The sequence below is a fragment of the Spea bombifrons genome, chromosome 3 (genome assembly GCF_027358695.1).
Source record: "Spea bombifrons isolate aSpeBom1 chromosome 3, aSpeBom1.2.pri, whole genome shotgun sequence".
In the NCBI taxonomy this organism is placed as follows: Eukaryota; Metazoa; Chordata; class Amphibia; order Anura; family Pelobatidae; genus Spea; species Spea bombifrons.
The window spans coordinates 75,894,923-75,915,187 of record NC_071089.1 but is presented as its reverse complement, the minus strand read 5'-3'; the positions used below and the strand labels follow the sequence as shown (position 1 = coordinate 75,915,187).

Here is a 20,265-nt window from a genome sequence, read left to right as displayed (position 1 = left end):
GCAACAACCTACCAGTACTTCTTTTGCATCACATGATAATCGTTCAGGTGAGAAATTCTAAATGATACAAACTTTTATGTTTTAACAATTACTTTGGAAAAAAAATGTTTATGTAATATATTTTTATATATATATATATATATATATATATATATATATATATATATATATATATATATATAATCAGCCTATTATAATCAATCTTATTTTGAAAATAATACTAATATTCTGCTCTATAGGTGTTCAATTTTATTTCGGTGATCATATGTTAACTACCTCAGGCTAAATACAGAGAACATGGCACCTTTGGAACAAAAAATGAAGCTGCTTCCTGCTTACCCCCCCTAACCACCCATTGCACAAACTAATGTTATATTTATGAAAGCAGTGCAGTATATACCGATCTGTCCTGTTATCTAGCCATCCTCCCCCTGGATGTTAAAAACACACAAATGAAAAATGCAATTATATAATGTGACCCTGATTATATAATTTCCCCTTTGTCTTATGTTTGACTATCACATTTAATAACCTTTTAGTTCTACCTTAGGATCATTTGTTTCTCATGTCGCTCACCTTATAGATATTTGTATGTGCCATATTTGTATCAATTGAATTGGATGAATATGTACAATGTAATTCATCCCCTGTGCATCTGACATCAGCCATTGAGGGGGGCAGTTATTTCCAGGCCAAACATTCCAGTATGGTTCTTAAACAGAGAGTTTCAATCTATATATACCCCTCCCAATGATGGTCCAATGAACTATCTAACCAAAAATAAACAGAACGCTGTGTGTGTCGAGAGTGGCTCTGTCCACTGATTATAGTATGGATCTGTAAATTTTGGTAGTGACTAAACTAGTACAATTTGGTCTACTTTACAGTTGTATTTAATATTCTATTCTGCTAGCTAGTGCACCTCAGTATATGTACTATTACAGTAGAATACTGAAGATCCTTCTGACCAGCAGCCTGAACAAGAGCCCACATGTCCTTCTACTGGTCCAGTGAGCACCTGTGTTACAGTCCTTTACAGTCCTCTAAGGATTTATTTCATGGAAAGTTGATCCGAAAATCCCTAGAGAGCTACAAATATATGTATTATTTATTGTAATCTATACAATATTGTAATATAATCTTATTAGTAACCAGTGGCGTCGCTGCCGAATTTGGAATAAAGTCGCAATGCGACTTTAAATCCCGTCTTTTTTTTTTAAATTAATTAATTTTTTTAATGCGGAGCAGAGAGAGAAGGTGCGGCCCGCGTAAGATTGGCAGCCAGGGCAACCGATCTTACGCGGGCCGCACCTCGAGCCCTGCTACTTACCTGTGGGAGGGTCTTCTGTACTGCATAGAGGAAGCGGAAGCTAGCAGAGAACGCAGAGGGAGGCCGCGAGGAGCTGCAGTGCAGGTAAGGGGGTGGGGAGGGTGTTTGAATGAGTATGCGTGATTGAGGGAATGAATCTGTGAATGAATGAGTATATGAATGAATGAGTGTGTGTGTGATGGCATGGATGTGTTAGTGCTGGAACCTAGGCATGATGGGACTGTGATTGCTGTTAGCAATCACACTCCTGTCATGCCAAGTCAGCCAATACATGCTGAAACCTAGCTAGCTGCCCCCCTTGTGTATTGATGCTGCCAGCAGTATGGGGTCTGCACATCACTTACAGCCACCTTGTACCAGCATGTACTGGCTGACTTGGCATGATAGGAGTGTGATTGCTAACAGCTAACAGCAATCACAGTCCCATGATGCCTAGGTTCCAGCATTTACTGGTTGGATGTGTAAGTGCTGGAACCTAGGCATGATGGGACTTTGATTGCTGTTAGCAATCACACTCCTATCATGCCAAGTCAGCCAGTACCTGCTGAAACCTAGTTAGCTGCCCCCCTTGTGTATTGATGCTGCCAGCAGTATGGGGCCTGCACATCACTTACAGCCACCCTTTACCAGCATGTACTGGCTGACTTGGCATGATAGGAGTGTGATTGCTAACAGCAATCACAGTCCCATCATGCCTAGGTTCCAGCATTTACTGGTTGGATGTGTAAGTGCTGGAACCTAGGCATGATGGGACTTTGATTGCTGTTAGCAATCACACTCCTATAATGCCAAGTCAGCCAGTACATGCTGAAACCTAGCTAGCTGCCCCCTTGTGTATTGATGCTGCCAGCAGTATGGGGTCTACACATCACTTACAGCCACCCTGTACCATCATGTACTGGCTGACCTGGCATGATAGGAGTGTGATTGCTAACAGCAATCACAGCAAGCACAGTCCCATCATGCCTAGGTACCAGCATTTACTGATTGCCTGGTGTGATACGAATGAGACGAGCTTGAGGAGTGAAAGGGTTAAGTAATGTGGTCTCGTTCTTTCATGACTGGAAAAGTACTGAAGGAGTTATTTTTGCCAAAAGTGAGAAGGACGCGGCAGGAAGCGGTTGCGAAAGTAATCCTGGATATATGCCAGTATTGTTTGGTAAACAACTATGTTATAAGAAGCAGGGATTCAAGGGGGGGGACAGGGAAACTTTCCAGGCTGCTGAAGCGGACGCGCTTTCGCCTGTGATGCACCAGAAAGGTTGTTCCTCCCGTTGAGTCCCTCCAACGAGAGTGATGCTACAATATCTGGTAATATATTGATGTTTCATTCTATGTTATGCATGAGAGATTAATAAAGTATTGCATTTATTATCCTGATTTGGAGGTCAGTGAGCGCTTTGTGATACCTGCACTTTTCACGACACATCTGTTAGTGCAATACATCTGGGTATGATAGGAGTGTGATTACTGTGTGGGCAGTGTGGGGTTTTAAATATACCTTTTAATGACGTGGTTTTATGTGAATTCCAGTTGATCTATACCTGCAAAGCTGGGTTTTTGCGTTATTCTGAAGAGCCATATCTATATATTTCCATACATTATTTATGTATACCTGCAAATACAGTGTTTGTATGTCTTATTCAGTTGATTAATACCTGCAATGCTGTTTCCATGTATTTATTTGATCTATACCTGCAATGCTACGTTTCATATACTATTGTATACCTGCAAATACAGGATTTGTATGTCTGATTCTGTTTATTTGATATATACCTTCAGTGCTGAGATCACAAGTGAATATCAGTTGATCTATACATGTAAAGCTTGGTTTGTGTGTTAATGTGTTGATCTATACCTGCTATCGGCAACTGGGGCTAATATTAATATATATGGGCAGCAGGGGCATCAATACACAAGGGGTGAAAACACTAAGGGGGGTATAAACGACAATGCAGTGTGAAAAATCCATCCTGATATAGACGTCTGTGACGAAGATTGTGTCCTGCTGTTTGGGTGTTTTTTTTTTTGTTTTTTTTTTTATTTTTTTTATTATTGTTTTTTAAAACACACAACAAAAAACTTTAAACAAAATTACAATAATTGACACGTATATTACCGTATAAAAGAAAAAGACAAAAAAAGGACTTTACATATACAAAACAAGACATATATTGGATCCGGTACTTATGTATCTAAATAATTAAGATATAATACTAGAATAAATAGAGTAAATATCATTAGATATATTAAGACAATTATGTAGCAATTAAGATAGTATTACAAAATATTTCTGGCTAAAAACTATAGAATACCAAGGACTGAACATATTATCAATCTAATTTTCCCTCTTGGAGTATTTTGATCCATTTTTCCCAATGTTTTTGATATACATAAGTTCTTCTTTCTTGGGAAAGGATCAGTTTCTCCATATGGCATTGATATAAAAGCTGAATTTTAATTTTTTCCCAAAGAATTGGTTCTGACGATCTCCAATTTCTAGCTATTGTTATTTTAATAGCAGTCAGCAGGTGTAATAAAAATTTCCTTTCTTGAGTAGACACTTTAGGAAGGTGTAGGTGCAATAAAGCTCTGTCTGGAGTCAGATTCCAATGGATGCCAAATAAAACTTTCTTTAGTGGAAGGCAATTCCACCATATATGAATAAAATCACCTTTAGTGCAACCACATCTCCAACAATTAGATATATTCTTAGAAGAAATTTTCGTTAATATTGTTGGCACAAGGTACCAGCGGTTCATTACTTTGTATTGCAACTCGTTCAGGTTTAAACAATGGATATCTTTATATGTTAAATTCAGTGCTTTATTCCATTCCTCTTCCATTATTAGTCTTCCTAAATCATTCTCCCATTTTTTTTAATGCCGGAGGACCATAGTCTTTTTTAAGTAGGGAAATCAGTTTTAGTGCTTTTGCAAGTAATTTTTTTTTGAGAGTTTCCTGTTTGGGTGTTTTTAGTTATCAGTGTAGCAGAGCCTGTCCTCGGGTGTGTGTGTATAGGTGTTGGTGTGGCAGAGCCTGTCCTAGTGTGTGTTTGGGTGTTGGTGTGGCAGAGCCTGTCCTGGTGTGTGTGTTCAGTTGTCAGTGTGGCAGAGCCTGTCCTAGGATCTGTGTTTGGGTGTCAGTGTGTCAGAGCCTGTCCTGGTGTGTGTGTGTTTGGATGTGGGTGTGGCAGAGCCTGTCCTGGTGTGTGTGTATGTTTGGTTGTCGGTGTGGCAGAGCCTGTCCTGGTGTGTGTGTCTGGGTGTTGGTGTGACAGAGCCTGTCCTGGTGTGTGTGTGTCTGGGTGTTGGTGTGACAGAGCCTGTGTTGGTGTGTCTTTGGTCATCTGTTCCTGGCACTTAACTTACAGTAGGAATTATTTAATTTATATTTATCCAGAGATAAAATGCCCTCCTGAAGTTGTAGTGACTTCAGGGGACAAAACGTTCAAGGCCCTGAAATCATTTAGTGGAAAAGTTATTTATTGTGTTATAATATTTATTTCAAGGATTAGTCGCACTCAATTGTGGCTTCAGGCTTCCCATGTTGAATGATCAAGTATTATTTTAGCCCAATAACAAAAGTATAATTCCATAGCACATTACTTTTGGAAATTATGAATGCCCCCCCCCAGTTTGACTGTGGTATCTTGTGTGCCCCCCCTATATATTGTTTCTAGAGTCGCCACTGTTAGTAACCAATACTCTAAAATACATAAGTAATTTTGCAACCACTTGCATTTTAGAAATAATCTATATCAACAAAATTCACAATACATAGATTAAGCCAAATTATGCCTACTGCACATTCTCTGTTGTGATTTTCTACAATAACTCTTGCTCACTCTGTCTTGAATTTCCATATTGTAATTAACTAATATATACATATTTATGATGTTCCAAACTGCTTTTTTATTTAGCTTGTATCTATGCCGGAATAAATACCTTGGTGCAATATTTGAGAATGTAAACATGATCAGTCTAGTAAGAATACAGTGGAATATATGTGATTGTATTATTTGTATACAATCACATATATTCCACTGTATTCTTACTAGACTGGTCATGTTTGTGATTGTATTATTTGTATTTGTTTGGGTTTTGCTACATCTCTTGCAATCAGAAACAGGAGCTACAATAAAAAAGTATGGCCAAGTGTCATGCACAGTGGCGTTTACATGTTCTCTCAATTTATATCTCTCAACTCTAACAATATATTTCATTGTTAATATAAAAAATGTACTGAAAGAAAAATAAAAGCTCTTAAACATTTAGAGTGGTGTGAAAAAAGTACACTCTTTGGTGGTCTTCTGCACTTCACAGAAAAGAGGATCTTATATACCGTATTGACCCGATTATAGGCCTATAGTCTAGTGCAGGGATGCGCAATTCCTATTGCCGACGCCTGGGACATGCAGGCAGATGTTTTTTTATTTTATTTTTAATTTAGCCCTGCTGCGGGCTAGCAGCAGGGTTAGGATCCAGGTCCCCTGCTGCAGCTCCGGTGGACGTCTGTGTTATGCAGACAACCCCTGCTGCTGCTGGCACTTCTGCCAGGGCTTCTATGAAGGAGCGCCGGTATTAACTGACCTTCCGGTGCACCACCATAGAAGCCCCAACGGAAGTTCCGGCAGCAGCAGGGGTTGTCTGAGCGCATCGCGCATACGTTGACTGGCTGCCAGAGAGGAGGATTTCCTGCAGCGCTGCACAGGACCTGTATCCTCCTCTCTCGCATAAAGCATATCAGGGGGGCAAAAAGCATATCTCGGGAGCTGAGTGGAATATCTAGGGGGGCATAAAACATATCGAGGGGGTATAAAGCATATCTGGGGAGCAGAGTGGCATATCTGGGGGGCAGAGTGGCATATCTGTGGGGCAGAGTGGCATATCTGGGGAGCAGAGGGGCACATCTATAAGTAAGGTGCATTATGATTTAAGGGGGAGACCTTAAAATGGCTTTTGGTTTTCCAAATTTTTGTTTGTATATAACATATGCTGACTAACTGCATAATAGATACCAAAAATGTTAAAATACATGTATTCCTGTTCATTAGGTAAAATACCGTTTTACCATTCCACTAATGTGTATTTTTTCTTTAAAAATAACTTTTTCTTTAAAATGGCACCAAACTTTAAGGGTGCAGCCTATAATCGGGTGCAGCCGATAATTGAGCCAATACGGTGCATAAAAAATCCATGTTTATTATAAATCCTTAACAATTCGCACAGTGGAGAGAATACAAAGCAAATGTAGCCACCTTATGCATTTCACCCTGACTGGCTTAATCATAGGTAAGTACTCATACTTCCCAACACACCCTTTATTGTGAAAAGCCTAATTACATTAACCCCTGCTGAACCTGGGGGGTCATATATGTTAACCCATAAATATGAATTCAACGTAATGCTCTGTGTCAGATAGCTCAAAAACAGTTTAAAAACAAAAAATAGATAATTGTACTAATGGGGCATTAAACCTCAAAAAGAAGTAAGGTGCATTCACAATCTAACATGATGATTTCATTTAAATTGTTACACAATACTTTGTTTCGAACATACTGTTAATCACTTCAGTTGTAATTGCAACTGTTGAGGGAACAGTAAAGAATAAAGACTCAGGTTTATTAACTCTACTACCATAAGCTTTACAAATCACAGAGAAAAAAATAGCTAAACCTATTGTTTTGTATTGTTTAATAATATTAATTTATTTGCTTTTATTTTAATTCAAAAATTGAGATACTTTAACCTCTTCCACATTGTTGAAAATGTCTATTGATTGGGGACTTTTGTTCACCACCCTCAATATCATCTAAAGTGTTCCCTAAAATGCTCCTTTAAAGGTCTTTTAGTTTATCATACATTTTATGTATAGCACTTTATGCAAGTAATCAAAAAAACTACATGAGTTGTATTGTAATTATTAAATTAAGCTATAGGGAATTATGTTTTGTGTATACATGAATTTTAAGAACATAATCACAATACTTACATCTACCAACATATTTCAAAGTATTTTTACAATGAAACCAAGTTTCACTCTGTTTCTGTCTTTTGTAGAAGAATGGCTTGGAGACAACAGCAACCCCAATTATCTACCTTTTGTTCAAGAAATATTTTATAAATATCATCACTGGGAGATGCTACTTAATAATGTCATTTATTTTATTTGATTGCTTATTAAACTGGGATTCAAAAACTGGTCTATCGTCCATTTTATTCTATTTATTCGTTTTATCAGATACCAATACCCTTATATCCAGCTTCCTAGCCATTACATACCCCTTTGAGATGGTTTCTATATTAAGGAGTTTAATTTTAACCTTTTCTGCCTTTTTGTCATACGCCTCTACTGCAGAGTAACTGTATCTCATTTGGATAAACCCCCCCTTGGAAATTGCGTGAAAGTGTGTTTAGGATGGGCTAGACTGGGCCTGTAGAATCATATTATCCCTATACTGTGTTGAATTTATTCCAATTTCAATTCCAAAAATATGATTTGATGAATTAAAGTTTAAAATAAAGATTAAATTAAAATCACATTTAGGTCTCCTTACCATATGACCAACAAACCATCCAAAAATTGTCGACATGAGACCACCACCTTATCGCTAAATGGATTTCTAGGCCCAAATATGTGCCCCTACTCCCACAACCTCATAAAACAACACAATGGCTGTACCTTGCCACTGGAGATAGAAACATCGAACATTAAATATCTACTGAATACATAAAAAAATCCAAAAGAACAAATAAAGGAAAGCGCTTTCATACATAGGTCATTTGGTATAGAAACAAATACAAATAATAAATATCAAGCGTTAGCCAACTATGCTGAGGTTCCCATTTAACCTGATCCAATTGTCTCAAAACATGCATGGAATCTTAGATGTAAACTTTTTTTTAATGGATTTCTTTTGTATAGATTCTTCAAATTATACACTGTAAAATTGACATAATCTTGTTTATCATGTAAAAATTTGTTTTCTTTCTGTCATGTCTTCAATCCTATTATATTTTCTCCCTGCTATTTTCTCCTGTTCAAAAAAACGCCTTTGTGTCTTTAAATAGAACAAGATCCTCTCGCAATTTTAAAATGTTAATTTTCACTTTTTCCAACATTGTTTAAATACAATAATCAATTGCATCAAGTGATCAATCATTCTAAGTTTTGTTTACTTGTCCACGCCACTATAAAATTATCACCAATTACCGTATTGGCTCGGATATAGGCCGCCCCCGTATATAGGCCGCACCCTAAAAGTTTGGTGCTTTTTTAAAGAAAAAGTTTTTTTCTTTAAAAAAGCACCAAAAAAAACATGCTGCCACTCTGCCCCCCCCCGAGATATGCTGCCACTGTCCTCCTCCCCCCCGAGATATGCTGCCACTGTCCTCCGCCCCCCCGAGATACGCTACCACTGTCCTCCCTCCCCGAGATATGCTACCACTGTCCTCCTCCCCCCCCCCCGAGATATGCTGCCACTGTCCTCCTCTGCCCCCCCCTCCTCGAGGATACAGATCCCCCGCAGCGGTGCAGGGGACCTGCATCCTACTCCCCGATACGCTCAGACAGCCTCCCCTGCCAGCACTTCCCACGGGGGGGGGTGCCGGCACGGGAGGTTGTCTAAGCGCATCGTGCGGACCGTCCGCACGATGCGTTTTACCTCTGCCCACCCCCGACTTACCGGAGCAGACTCCCGGGTGTCTTGCGGGGCCGGCGGGGGACATCTACGCAATACGCGTATGCAACTTCCGGTACCGGCACCGGAAGTTGCATACGCGTATTGCGTAGATGTCCCCCGCCGGCCCCGCAAGACACCCGGGAGTCTGCTCCGGTAAGTCGGGGGTGGGCAGAGGTAAAACGCATCGTGCGGACGGTCCGCACGATGCGCTTAGACAACCTCCCGTGCCGGCACCCCCCCCGTGGGAAGTGCTGGCAGGGGAGGCTGTCTGAGCGTATCGGGGAGTAGGATGCAGGTCCCCTGCACCGCTGCGGGGGATCTGTATCCTAACCCCGCTGCCTGCCCGGCGCCCGGGACTGCAATTGGGACTTGGGACTTTATGCATTCTAACCTACTCGGGTCTCTGTTGCATTCCACATACTTCTGCAATCTCCCACCATTTTTTTTTTTTAGACTACTTTTCTAGTGAAGGAAACAAAGAGTAACTGGCTCTTGTTAGGCAGTCCATAACGTTTTTTAAATTTAGTCAAGTGAAATTTAGTGCACTCTGGAGCTGCATAATAAGGTACATTAATGTAATTCCATCCACCAAACAAAGTAACCATGCTACACAGTGTCCGCTGAAAAACTTTTTCTTACTCAAAACCCACCCTGCAAAAAACTGTAAAAAGTAGAGGAGAGCCACAAGCCAGGCCACTGACATCAACCAACTGATAACAAAGTACTCATGCCATAGTTTTTTTGAGCTTGACCCTGAATGCACTCCTCTATGTCTCCATACAAATTCTTAACAATAAAGTTGTGTACAGGCAATATGAAGGTATGGGTATAATGAGAATATAAAGTTAGGGGAGAAATTGGGAAAAAAAGTAAAATACAATAGGAAGTTCAGGGCTCTTTTAGGTGGATAGTAATTTGATAGTCTTCAGTACTTAAACCAAGCTAGAAAATAACAGTTCCTTTGGATCATTCAACAGTACTCCTCTTTATATTAACATAAATTTGGTGGAAGATTTGCGTGGGAAAATGTAGACTTTTGTAGACATAACAATGTTCTTTTAGTGTCTATATTATGGAACAGTTGAGCAAACAATTATTGAACAGTATTAATGAACACATAATTACAAAATAAATAAAGATGATAATAAATGCATCAGATACTCTGCAAGAAAGCGGATATGTGGGTGGCTGCAATTCTATTACAAACAACAGGAGATTTCCAAGAATAACTTCATAAAGACTTGATCTGTTTAGCGAAGTTAATAAATGTTGTTCAGCAAAAAATATCCAAAAAGAAAGTATTCCGTGAAAATTAACCAGTATGTAATGTGCATGTAGTCTTAGCATCGGTCATTTTATTTTCAAGATAACTTTTTTATTGTATTTAAATTGTATTTTTCTATTTTTAAGTTGATATCTGAAAAGGTGATCTACATATTATTTAAGTATAAGGGTGCTATTACTAAGGGTGCTATTGGTCTACAATAAATCATGTAGTCTGATGTAAAACATTTTAAGTAATCTGACTTTGTTCGTTACTTTGAATATGTAGCCACAATCATGATTTGAGGCTGCACATTTCATCTACTGATCCTGCATCATAACAAAATGCAAAAGTATAAAGCATATAATTCAGCAACAACCTGAGAATTGGGTTTTTAGGTGTTTACCTCCAAGATACAGTCATGTTTTAGAGTCAGGACTAGGATATTTCCCAGCCTGGGAACAAGTAGACTGGTATTTCTCTATTTATCTGAGCATTTGTAGCACTGATGCATTCCTACCCATCCCTATGTAGTATAACAGTAGCTATGTTCATTCTTGCCTATGGTTTTATAAGTAGCATCTGCTGGCTATCAAGCTGGCCTAAAAATTGGGGATGGTTTTTATTCGGTTTTCTGCTGCCTTAGTATTCTATAAACTAAATAGTCTAACCCTTAATTATTTGATTTTATAGTAGGACATCTATGTAGTTCTGCATATGGATACATGATACAGTTCACTGTTATATTGTTAACAAAAGTTTTGTATTTATCATATTAATTAGGCAACAAAAAGTATGTTATTTAATTGTATGTATTGGAATTTAGGTCTCTAGTCCAAAATATTCCTTTGGAGTGAACATAGCTCTGAAAAGATCATCTGCCTTGATGTAGGGCTAAAAACAAAATCTAATCTAAACCAGTGAGTAGTCAACATGTAGCCCTCAAGCAGTAACTCAAATATGAATTCCATGAACTGTGCGAGTCCCTGACTAGCCATGGCAGCTGAAGTTAATCAAAATCTGGATAGCTACCTATTACAGAAGCCAATCAAGACAGAAAAGACAAAAATACAAAAAACAAACATAATGACCGCTATGCTGCACTGCTCTGCTTCATATATATAATCGAAAGGACTGAAGCATTCTTGTTTATAATACTTGTCCCACTAAACCCTATTCTCTTCAACTGGTGAAAATGTTACAACTGTAAAAACAGTACTATGTAACTCTTTTCTTCCAGTGCATGAAAAGCCAGAAAAAGAAAGATATGTCGGGTCAATATTTGGTTAATATACAATGAACACAAATATAAAAGCTATATGGATGAAGTACCATAATAAATTGAACTATATACTATAATTCAACTATACATTGAACTATATATATATATATATATATATATTACATGGTATACATCCTATTTGTTTTCCTTCAGCTTGAAAAAAAGAACATTGTGCAGATGTGACCCTTGCAAAGTTTGCATATTGCTAATGGGCATTAGAAGTTCTAACATTGATCATGACACAATGTCATTTTTTTCATGATGGTTCAATATATATACAGTGGCAACTGTTACTACTTTAAGGTTTTCACATACATGGCGACACAAGAACATTATAGCTCAAGTGTCCTACGCAGAGATTTTTGCATTTTAGTTGCTATTTGTTGAGTGAAACAAATGCTTGCGAATGCCTCTAATATTACTTTTTGTATATTTTGTTACCAGCAGTACTTATCGTTACCTTGTATATACACTCTATGCCGAAATTAACAATAAGGTTGAATATACAATATTTCATTAAAATCAAGTATTACAAGCTATATTATATGCAACTGAACTGAAGAGCCAGCATGACAAAAATACAACATATTGCATTCATTCTAAATATTACCCTCATTAGCACAATCATATGAGAGCTGCTTGTCATTTATTGTGAATAATGCAGACTGCAGTTGTACCAGTGAAACACAGGTCACCAGAGTGACACAACATTTCAGTATTTTGAAAATCTGTGTTGCCTGTGCTTTTGTCTACTTTGCCAAGCGTTAAAGAAGGCAAAATCAACACAGTTTTCACTAAACCCAGCACTACTGTTGAAAATGAAATCATGCCTATCTTTGTTATACATATTGCAGTCTTTGTTCTTCTATGATTCAGCAACCTTTACTTGTGAAGGCATCTGTGATGTTTCCAAATTACAGCTCTGCTTTTGTAAGCAGTACAAATAATTGAAAAAATATACACACTGATTAGAAGACACTCTATTACTTGTTATGCATCCGTACAATATTGTAATAATACTTTTACTAAAAATGTAAAACAAAAAAAATTAGCATAGGTATTCAAAGACATCAAATTATGTATATATTACATGACTTATTCCATTATTCGTTGCAGTGTTGGTGTTTTATTTGTGTTAAGAATAATACCCCTGTTTAGATGGACTATAAAGTATATGCAATATCTACAAATAACACATGCTCCCCCTGCTGGAAAGAGATCGAACTGCATGGTTTTTGTCAACCTCCACAACAGGAATAAGGTCCATAGACTTATATATATATATATAAACATTGTTGCATGGTATTCATTATACTAGTGAAGCACCTACACAAAGAAATATTTTTATAGTGAAATATAACAGTTGCAGTATTCCAAATCATATGGAATATGGTGCCCCTGGCATCACTATGGTTAAATAATTAGATGTATGCATTATTCTGCAAAAGTAAAAGATAACACATATATTTCTAATTTCTCTTTTATAGGTTGCAGCATGACAGATGTTCTCAAAAGTCTTGTTGACTTAAAATCTCATAATCTCATAAAAATTCCAAACACACTGAACTATTTTCAGGTTGATAAAGTGCATTCAATGTCAAATATAAAACAGAAATGAATCCAAGTGCATTCTCCTAGTGAAAAGTAGCATATGGTAAGACAAGAAAGTAATCATTTCCAATAGATGTTTAGCAATTTGCCAGAGCTGAAACCACAATGGAAATAATTGTATTCAAATCAAAGCAAGCTTTCTGACCAGAAGTAGAAACTAAAAGGAAGCATGACTGACACATACAGCAATCACCTGTGAAGAATGCTTTATGCCAAATTTGAATCAAATGCAAAAACTAAAAATGAATAATTATTACATGGGTTGTTAGGATTTAGGCAAACCACTATAAAAGGCAGCCTTCAACTTTATACTTTAAATATTTCTTTCCTATAGAGGCAAATACAAGGAAACACATGCATTACTTTCAAAAACTAACAGTTTCCTTTATTTGTATTTAGTGTAGCTGATGTTGTATGTTTGCATAGGCTGTTTGATAATGCTGGGAACTTCTGTGTTCCCTGTGATTTCTATATCAATACCGATCTGTTAATGCACAGAATTTGACACATATGTATATCTTTGCTGAAGATTCCTGTACTCTGGGAGATCTTCTCACCTTGCCACAGGCACCCTGAAAGGGACAAGGCATCTATCCCTGGCTAAGCGCACTATATATGATTAAAACGCAACAACCACAGGTTAACGTGGAGGATCCTTACCTTCAGCCAAGAGGCGCATAGCATGAACAAAAGATGGATCCAGGCTATCCTTCTCTGCCATCAGCTCTGGCAAATATTTCTCCTGTTCCATAGCACTGCTAAGAATGCACAACGTCACTGTGAATTTGGGAAGCTTAGAGCGTCCTTGTGTCTATGAAGTCCTGAAGATCTTCGATCAGCCTACAGAGATGCCAGTGCCACAGCACCGGGCGCTTTAACTGTACGCACTCCAAGATGCACGGTATACACAACACCCCACAAGATGCTCACAGCCTATCTGGCACTTCCCTTCCTTTTGCTCCTCTTTACCTCTTTTTTTTTTTTTACACCCCTCCTTTAAAGATTCAGCTACAACGCAATGTGAGCGGCCTGTTCTATGGAGGAGGTAAGAGATAAGTGAGTCCCGCCTCTTATTATAATAATTGGAGGGGTTCTTTTTGGCTTTTCAGAGCACAATGTGTTCTGGTATTGGTTCTGCTGTCTCGTCACGTTCTCGGATTGACAGGAATGAATGAGCAGTTGTACCGGAGCTGTCCGGGGTGCTGAAAGGAACGCTAAGTGGCTTAGAAAGGGAGATAGCTGTCTGACAGCGAGGATAGTGACCGATAGATCGTGTACACACAGGTACGGCTGTAGATTACAAGGAGACACACACGCACACTCACGCAGATACACACAACAGAAAAGGGACGTGTGTATCTAGTTCTTTATTGGCACACATCAGACAGGAAAAATAGAGCACATGTTTAATAACAAATAAATAAAAATAATAAGATGGATGAAATGTATTGATCTTCAAGCCTGCAATATTGATTTTGTTTTCCCTTTGTTTTCTACAAGACAGAGCCCTATGGAGAATATCAGTGCAGTGTATAGTTTAAAACAAAGCACAGAACAGTGAGTGTCTTCTGTAAGGTGCATTTATATGGCCAGAGAGTATAAGGGCTTAAGTCGTGGAGCCTGCCTGCATATGCCTATAGAAACAAAAGGGGATCATTATACATCCGATGTTAAGTAAAATCTGTATACAATGCCTGTTTACTTATTAGACGGACTGGTGTAGCATTTGCATTGTTTTGACAGTCCACATGGGCTAGTCCAGTGAAAATTCAAGATTCGTTTTTAACCTGGCCTTATTAATTAGTAATGCTACTTATTATGTGTGTATAATTATTAAGATCTGTGTGCTTTCACGTGGCTAATTGCCTCTGTTATTAATGGGATGGACAAGAGACGAAGATTTCATCTGTGCAACTCAACGAATAGTACTATGTATTTCAATAATGTATGAATTGCCAGCAGTGGCAGAGGCCAAATACTACAATTAGTAGCGTTCCCAATTCTCTAAACTTTCCAGCATATTGCTTCTTGTGGTTAAATTAGAATCATCTCTCTTGACAGGGGTAGGATAGGATGTCCATTCATTTTTCTACCATCATTCTAGGATTACAAACAAAGCCCAAATAAACACTGGTCATCAATTTAGGCTGCCTGAATTAAATGGGCACTGGGTAGAGGCATATTCTTTCTAGGGAGACAGGTCTGAGGTGGTCCAAATTAAGACCCAAATTAAAACTCCTGTGCTCCCTTTTCATCCTCTGATGTTTCTCCTTTCTAAAAGCTCAACATGTTTGGTGGTTGGGAGTATATTAAAGGGTTCTATGGCTTCACTTTTACATGAAACATCAAGGCAAAGTAGAATATCTATTCAGTAGTTTTTAGAACATGAGTCAAAGAAAGAGTTAATTTGGTTGCAGCACTGCTATATCTTCAAGTGAAGGGATCTATAAGGGGTGTCTGATTTCTTAAAAAGTAGTCTTACCTACCTCACTACTAATATATCATGCTTTATTTAAAACCAGCCACCTTACTCTTATTATTTATGGCTCTGTGTCAGGATGTTGAGCATAGAAGTTTAGCTTTGAATGACAAAAGGGATAATTGCAACATTTTATTCTCAGATTGTGACTGTTTATGCTCATATTCCTATTGTTGTAAACAATAAATAAAACCAGATTAACAATCATAGAATAATATGGATTATAAAATATTGTCAAAGTTCAGTCATTTTTTACTTACATTATCTGTAACAAGCTTATTGACTAATAGTGAGATTGCTTTTTTATGTTGCAAATGTATTTTCTGGCATTACATATTTATTTGAATGTCCTTTGCCAAAACATTGAAACATCTTCCTCATGTGCTATAATTTCTTACCTACTGCCCTTTGTGCCATATTTTAGAGATCATTTCAATATCCATTGTGATGGGATGGCTATTACCCTGAAACATTATGGTAGGAAACCAAAACAAATTTTCAAGTTGTATCAGTTAATACACCAAAATAATGCATTTCTATAATGCATTTTCCTTTCTAGTTTTGTAATACAAAATACCTGGATTGTGATTTCTGCATTAGGAACCACAAAAGCCTACTGCCTCTATTTTGGGGGTTCATTCTCTAAACCGATAGTTAGTAGGAGAGCTGCAGTTTCATATCACTATTTTGCTTTGCAATATGGAGGGCCAGCTCTGGTAAGTTTAACCTGATAGAGAGCTTAAGCTGGCCTTGTATAATGCATTATAAAAACAATGGTTTGGATGTTCAGTCCTTAACCAAAAGTATATTGTCCGTAAAATGCTATCCTCTACAATATGACATAGATTTCTATGTTCTTATGTACAAGTTGCCTTCCAGATAATTCCATTGGTAACTTTTCTAACTCTACAAAAGGCCAGTTACTTAAGATAACAATGCTTGTTTTAGCTTCAATTACTTTAAAGTCATTTTAAATGTTGAAATATACTTAAGCCTACTTGAATTTTAAACAGTTCAGTTTTGGAAATTAATATTAATTTAATTTAATTAATATAACTAATTCCCTCTAATAATATTTACATCTCTGCAGTCTGAAATAGGACTATTGTTAATAAAGGTATACTAAATAGCTGATTATAAACAGTATATACATGCTTCTCTTAACATTGTTGGAGAAAATAAAGATTAGCTACTTAATGGGTAAATACTTCACTGTAAAGGATGACTGCTTACGTGAAACAAATTATATTGCAATCATTTAAAATCATCCCTAGCGTTATGTATATTTTTGTTAAGGACATGGCTTTATAGGGTCCTTGTCTCATTTTCATACCTTGCAACAGAAAATCTAAGGCACCCAGATCAAAATGCATGCATATTAACCAGCAATAAAGGAGCAATGAAACAGGTTATGCTTACGTCCTTCCTGCACTGGGAGACCCTCAAAGCTATATGCTGCTTCACAGTGCGAGATAGGCTGCAGGGCTAAATGCAAGGCATCACAAATCAATCAGTGGCAGAGTCTCCCTTTATTGCTGGAATGGTCTTTTAGTAATACATGAAAGTCTTTGTAAGTATGTGTCACCAGGATTATGCTCATTAACTATTGTTTAACAGTTTTGTGGTAGGTTAAAAACAGGATTGCCATGCTGTACTCCCTATCCTGTCAGTCAAATTCTCAAGCTCCCAACAATCCAGGTTCAATGACATGTTTAATTGTGTTAAGCCACACTGAAGCATTCTACATAACATTTTTTAATTTTAAGTTGGATTTAAATGTTCTACATCGGACAACCCCTATTCCTCACATGTTGAGCTGCAGCAGCTATGATCTGGAGGCTAAGGCAAGGTAAACTTGTAAAGGAAGATCAGCCAAAGGGTCAGGGCAGTCAGAGAACAGTCTTAGGTCTTGGACAAAGCTAGGGTTTGGTACACAGAAATTAACTAATATGAAATGCAACCGCATTACAGAGAACTGACTCATACAACAGGCCAAGGAGGAATGGTAACTGGTAAATTGAGATTTTCTCATATAATTAATTATAAAGTTAATATTATTAGGGGTCTTAGTAGAAACCCCAGGGCCTTGGTGCAAAAATTGCCCCGGGCCCCCCAACTTCACCAAGCAACATGTCCCCCAGTCTCACCTGTGATCTAAACAGCTTGTGAGCGCCACCTTTGGCCCAAAAAGATTGTGAGTGTCTTTGCCTCAAACATCTTATCAGTGCCATCCAAACCCCCAAACAGCCCATCTGTGCCATCATTTTACCAGCTTGTCATTGCCCCTAAACAGCTTATCTGTTCCATCTTTTCCCCAAACAGCTAGTGTGTGCCAACATTCCCCTCAAACAGCTTATCTGTGCCATAATTGCCCCAAAACAGCTTGTCTATGCCTTCTTTGCCCCTTTCCCACCCCCTTCCAACATACATTCACACACGTACACAAATTACACACTTACTCATACTCACTAACACACACACTCCATCTCCATCCACTCCATCCACTAACACTAACACACTACACATCCTCAAACACACACACTTATAAATCCATGCTCACACACACAATAGCGCATCCATGCTCACACACACTTATGCATGCTCATGCATATATATATATATATATATATATATATATATATACATACATACATACAAACATACATACATGCCACCCCTGCTTACCCCTCACTGCTTCTGTTCTGCTGCTTGCTCACTGTGCGAGCAGCCTCGTTTTCACCTTTCACTGCAGGTTCACATGACGTAACAATACTGATTATTATGTGTGCATGGTCTACCTTCATTCTTCTAGAGCTGGAGGTGTTGTGTGCATATTGCCTGGGGTAGAAAAACCTGATTTGGAAGAGATAAGGTAATTGATTATTTCGCTAAACAACAGAAAATGAGACATAAAGTAGACTATTCATAATCATTATCAATTTTATTGGAAAATTGAAAGCCGTTTAATTAATGGAACATTTTTACAGGTTTTTCAGCTATTTCATTTAAGTTATTTCCTAATAATATTTAGATAATGTTAAAAAAGCAAAAATAATATGTGAAACTAGAATATTTTGTCTCTGCATGTTTAGGTTCCCGTTAGCTAATTGTTTATTATCTACAACAAAATCCTGTTAAGCTGCATTTGAATATACACAGATAACATTTAACAGCATGTATCTGCTGATACAGAAAGCAAATATCCCATGAGTAAACATTTATGTTTTTTTAATGGGGTTGATCCAAAGAACACAGTGATGACACAGCATGATAAGATTTAATGGAGAGTGGCTTATTATTAGGAAATTTGTCTATTTGTTGTGTAATGCAATGTTACTGTGAGGTTGCTTTTAATGTCGGCAAGCAGGGTCAGACCTACCATACAGGCAAACTAGGTGTCTACTTAGGGCATCAAGCTTTACCCTATCAAATCATATATTTTTGAAAACTAGACACCCCAAGGTATTTCAGATGCTGGTATTTTAACTATTTCCATGCACACCCTAATATGCAACTTCTCTTGAGTACAGTGATTTCCCCAATGTATGGGTTTGTTGGTTTATTTGGGAAGAAAAAAGCCACCTTTGGGAGGTGTGCATTTTTGGGGAATTTGCACATCTGGTCGGTCTGTGCCCATGTCCTATTTGTGACTAAAACCATGCATTATTTTGGTAGGTGAGATGGATAAGATTTAGCACTAGTAATAGATTGAGGATGTTCATTGCTGCTGCATGTGACTTTTGGTAGGGGTAGTTCAATTTCTGACTCCAAGCAAGAAGGCTTATGCCTACTTTGGACTGGTATACTGGTGGTCACTTTTTTGTACACACTTGCTGCCAGCTCTGCACAAACACTGGAATCACGCATCCTCACCGACAATAATATTTTTTGTTGTCCATAAACAGAAAGTGTGGGCTGATAATCTAAATGAGCAACTGTCTTAAACTACTCAGGAACAGGTTCTAAATTTTAAACAACTGAAAGATGCAAGCCCAGTAGAATGTCTGCCACCAATGTTTATTTATCAATGAAGAATAATAGATGATACGATAGAAAGATAATTAAAATATTAACTTGTTCCCAAATTACAGGTTTGGTTAGTACTAGCGCAAATGGTCTTAATCAACTAAACTCTACTTAGAAACAGGGGAAAACATGTGTGCTGCAGTCTGTGTAATACAGTACAGTAGTACACTACAGCTTCTCCAATCCACCATACAACATTACATGAACTATTAATTTTCTTGCATTATCGTAGGAAAGCAATGAGTAATATTCTCAGCCTCTGCTAAGCTTACTGTCACTGTCTTGCAATCCAACTCGTCGTCAGACCGTTGCTTCTGCTACTGACAAGTTACAATGGCGTCAGCAGCAGACTATATCTAATGCTTGTCCCTTCTCCTTGTAAATGATGATTGGCCAGAGTGAAAAAGTAAGAAAAACTCCCACAGGTTGTGGGGCCCATCAATCACAGCCACAACCATCCCATTTTTTATATGTTCCCTCCTACACACAGTCCCTCCCACTTTACCTCAACAACAAGCACCAAAACGGCTTGTAATGGCACCAAAATGGCTTGTTATGGTGCTGGCTACAAGTGGCGACGAACGGACAA

The 20,265-nt window shown here is 37.9% G+C and overlaps 1 protein-coding gene across 2 annotated transcripts in view; it reads right to left on the bottom strand.

Moving 5' to 3' along the window:
* KHDRBS2 (KH RNA binding domain containing, signal transduction associated 2) overlaps window positions 1-14,503 on the bottom strand; it is a 133,333-nt gene extending 118,830 nt beyond the window's left edge. For both annotated transcript variants that reach the window (XR_008351021.1, XM_053458740.1), the window contains exon 1: window positions 13,832-14,503. Coding sequence is in view for 1 of the 2 variants with exons in the window: in XM_053458740.1 (XP_053314715.1) it covers window positions 13,832-13,922 (91 nt within the window). In the remaining variant the exon portion in view is untranslated. The remainder of the gene's footprint in view (window positions 1-13,831) is intronic.
* Between the last annotated feature and the right edge of the window lie 5,762 nt (window positions 14,504-20,265).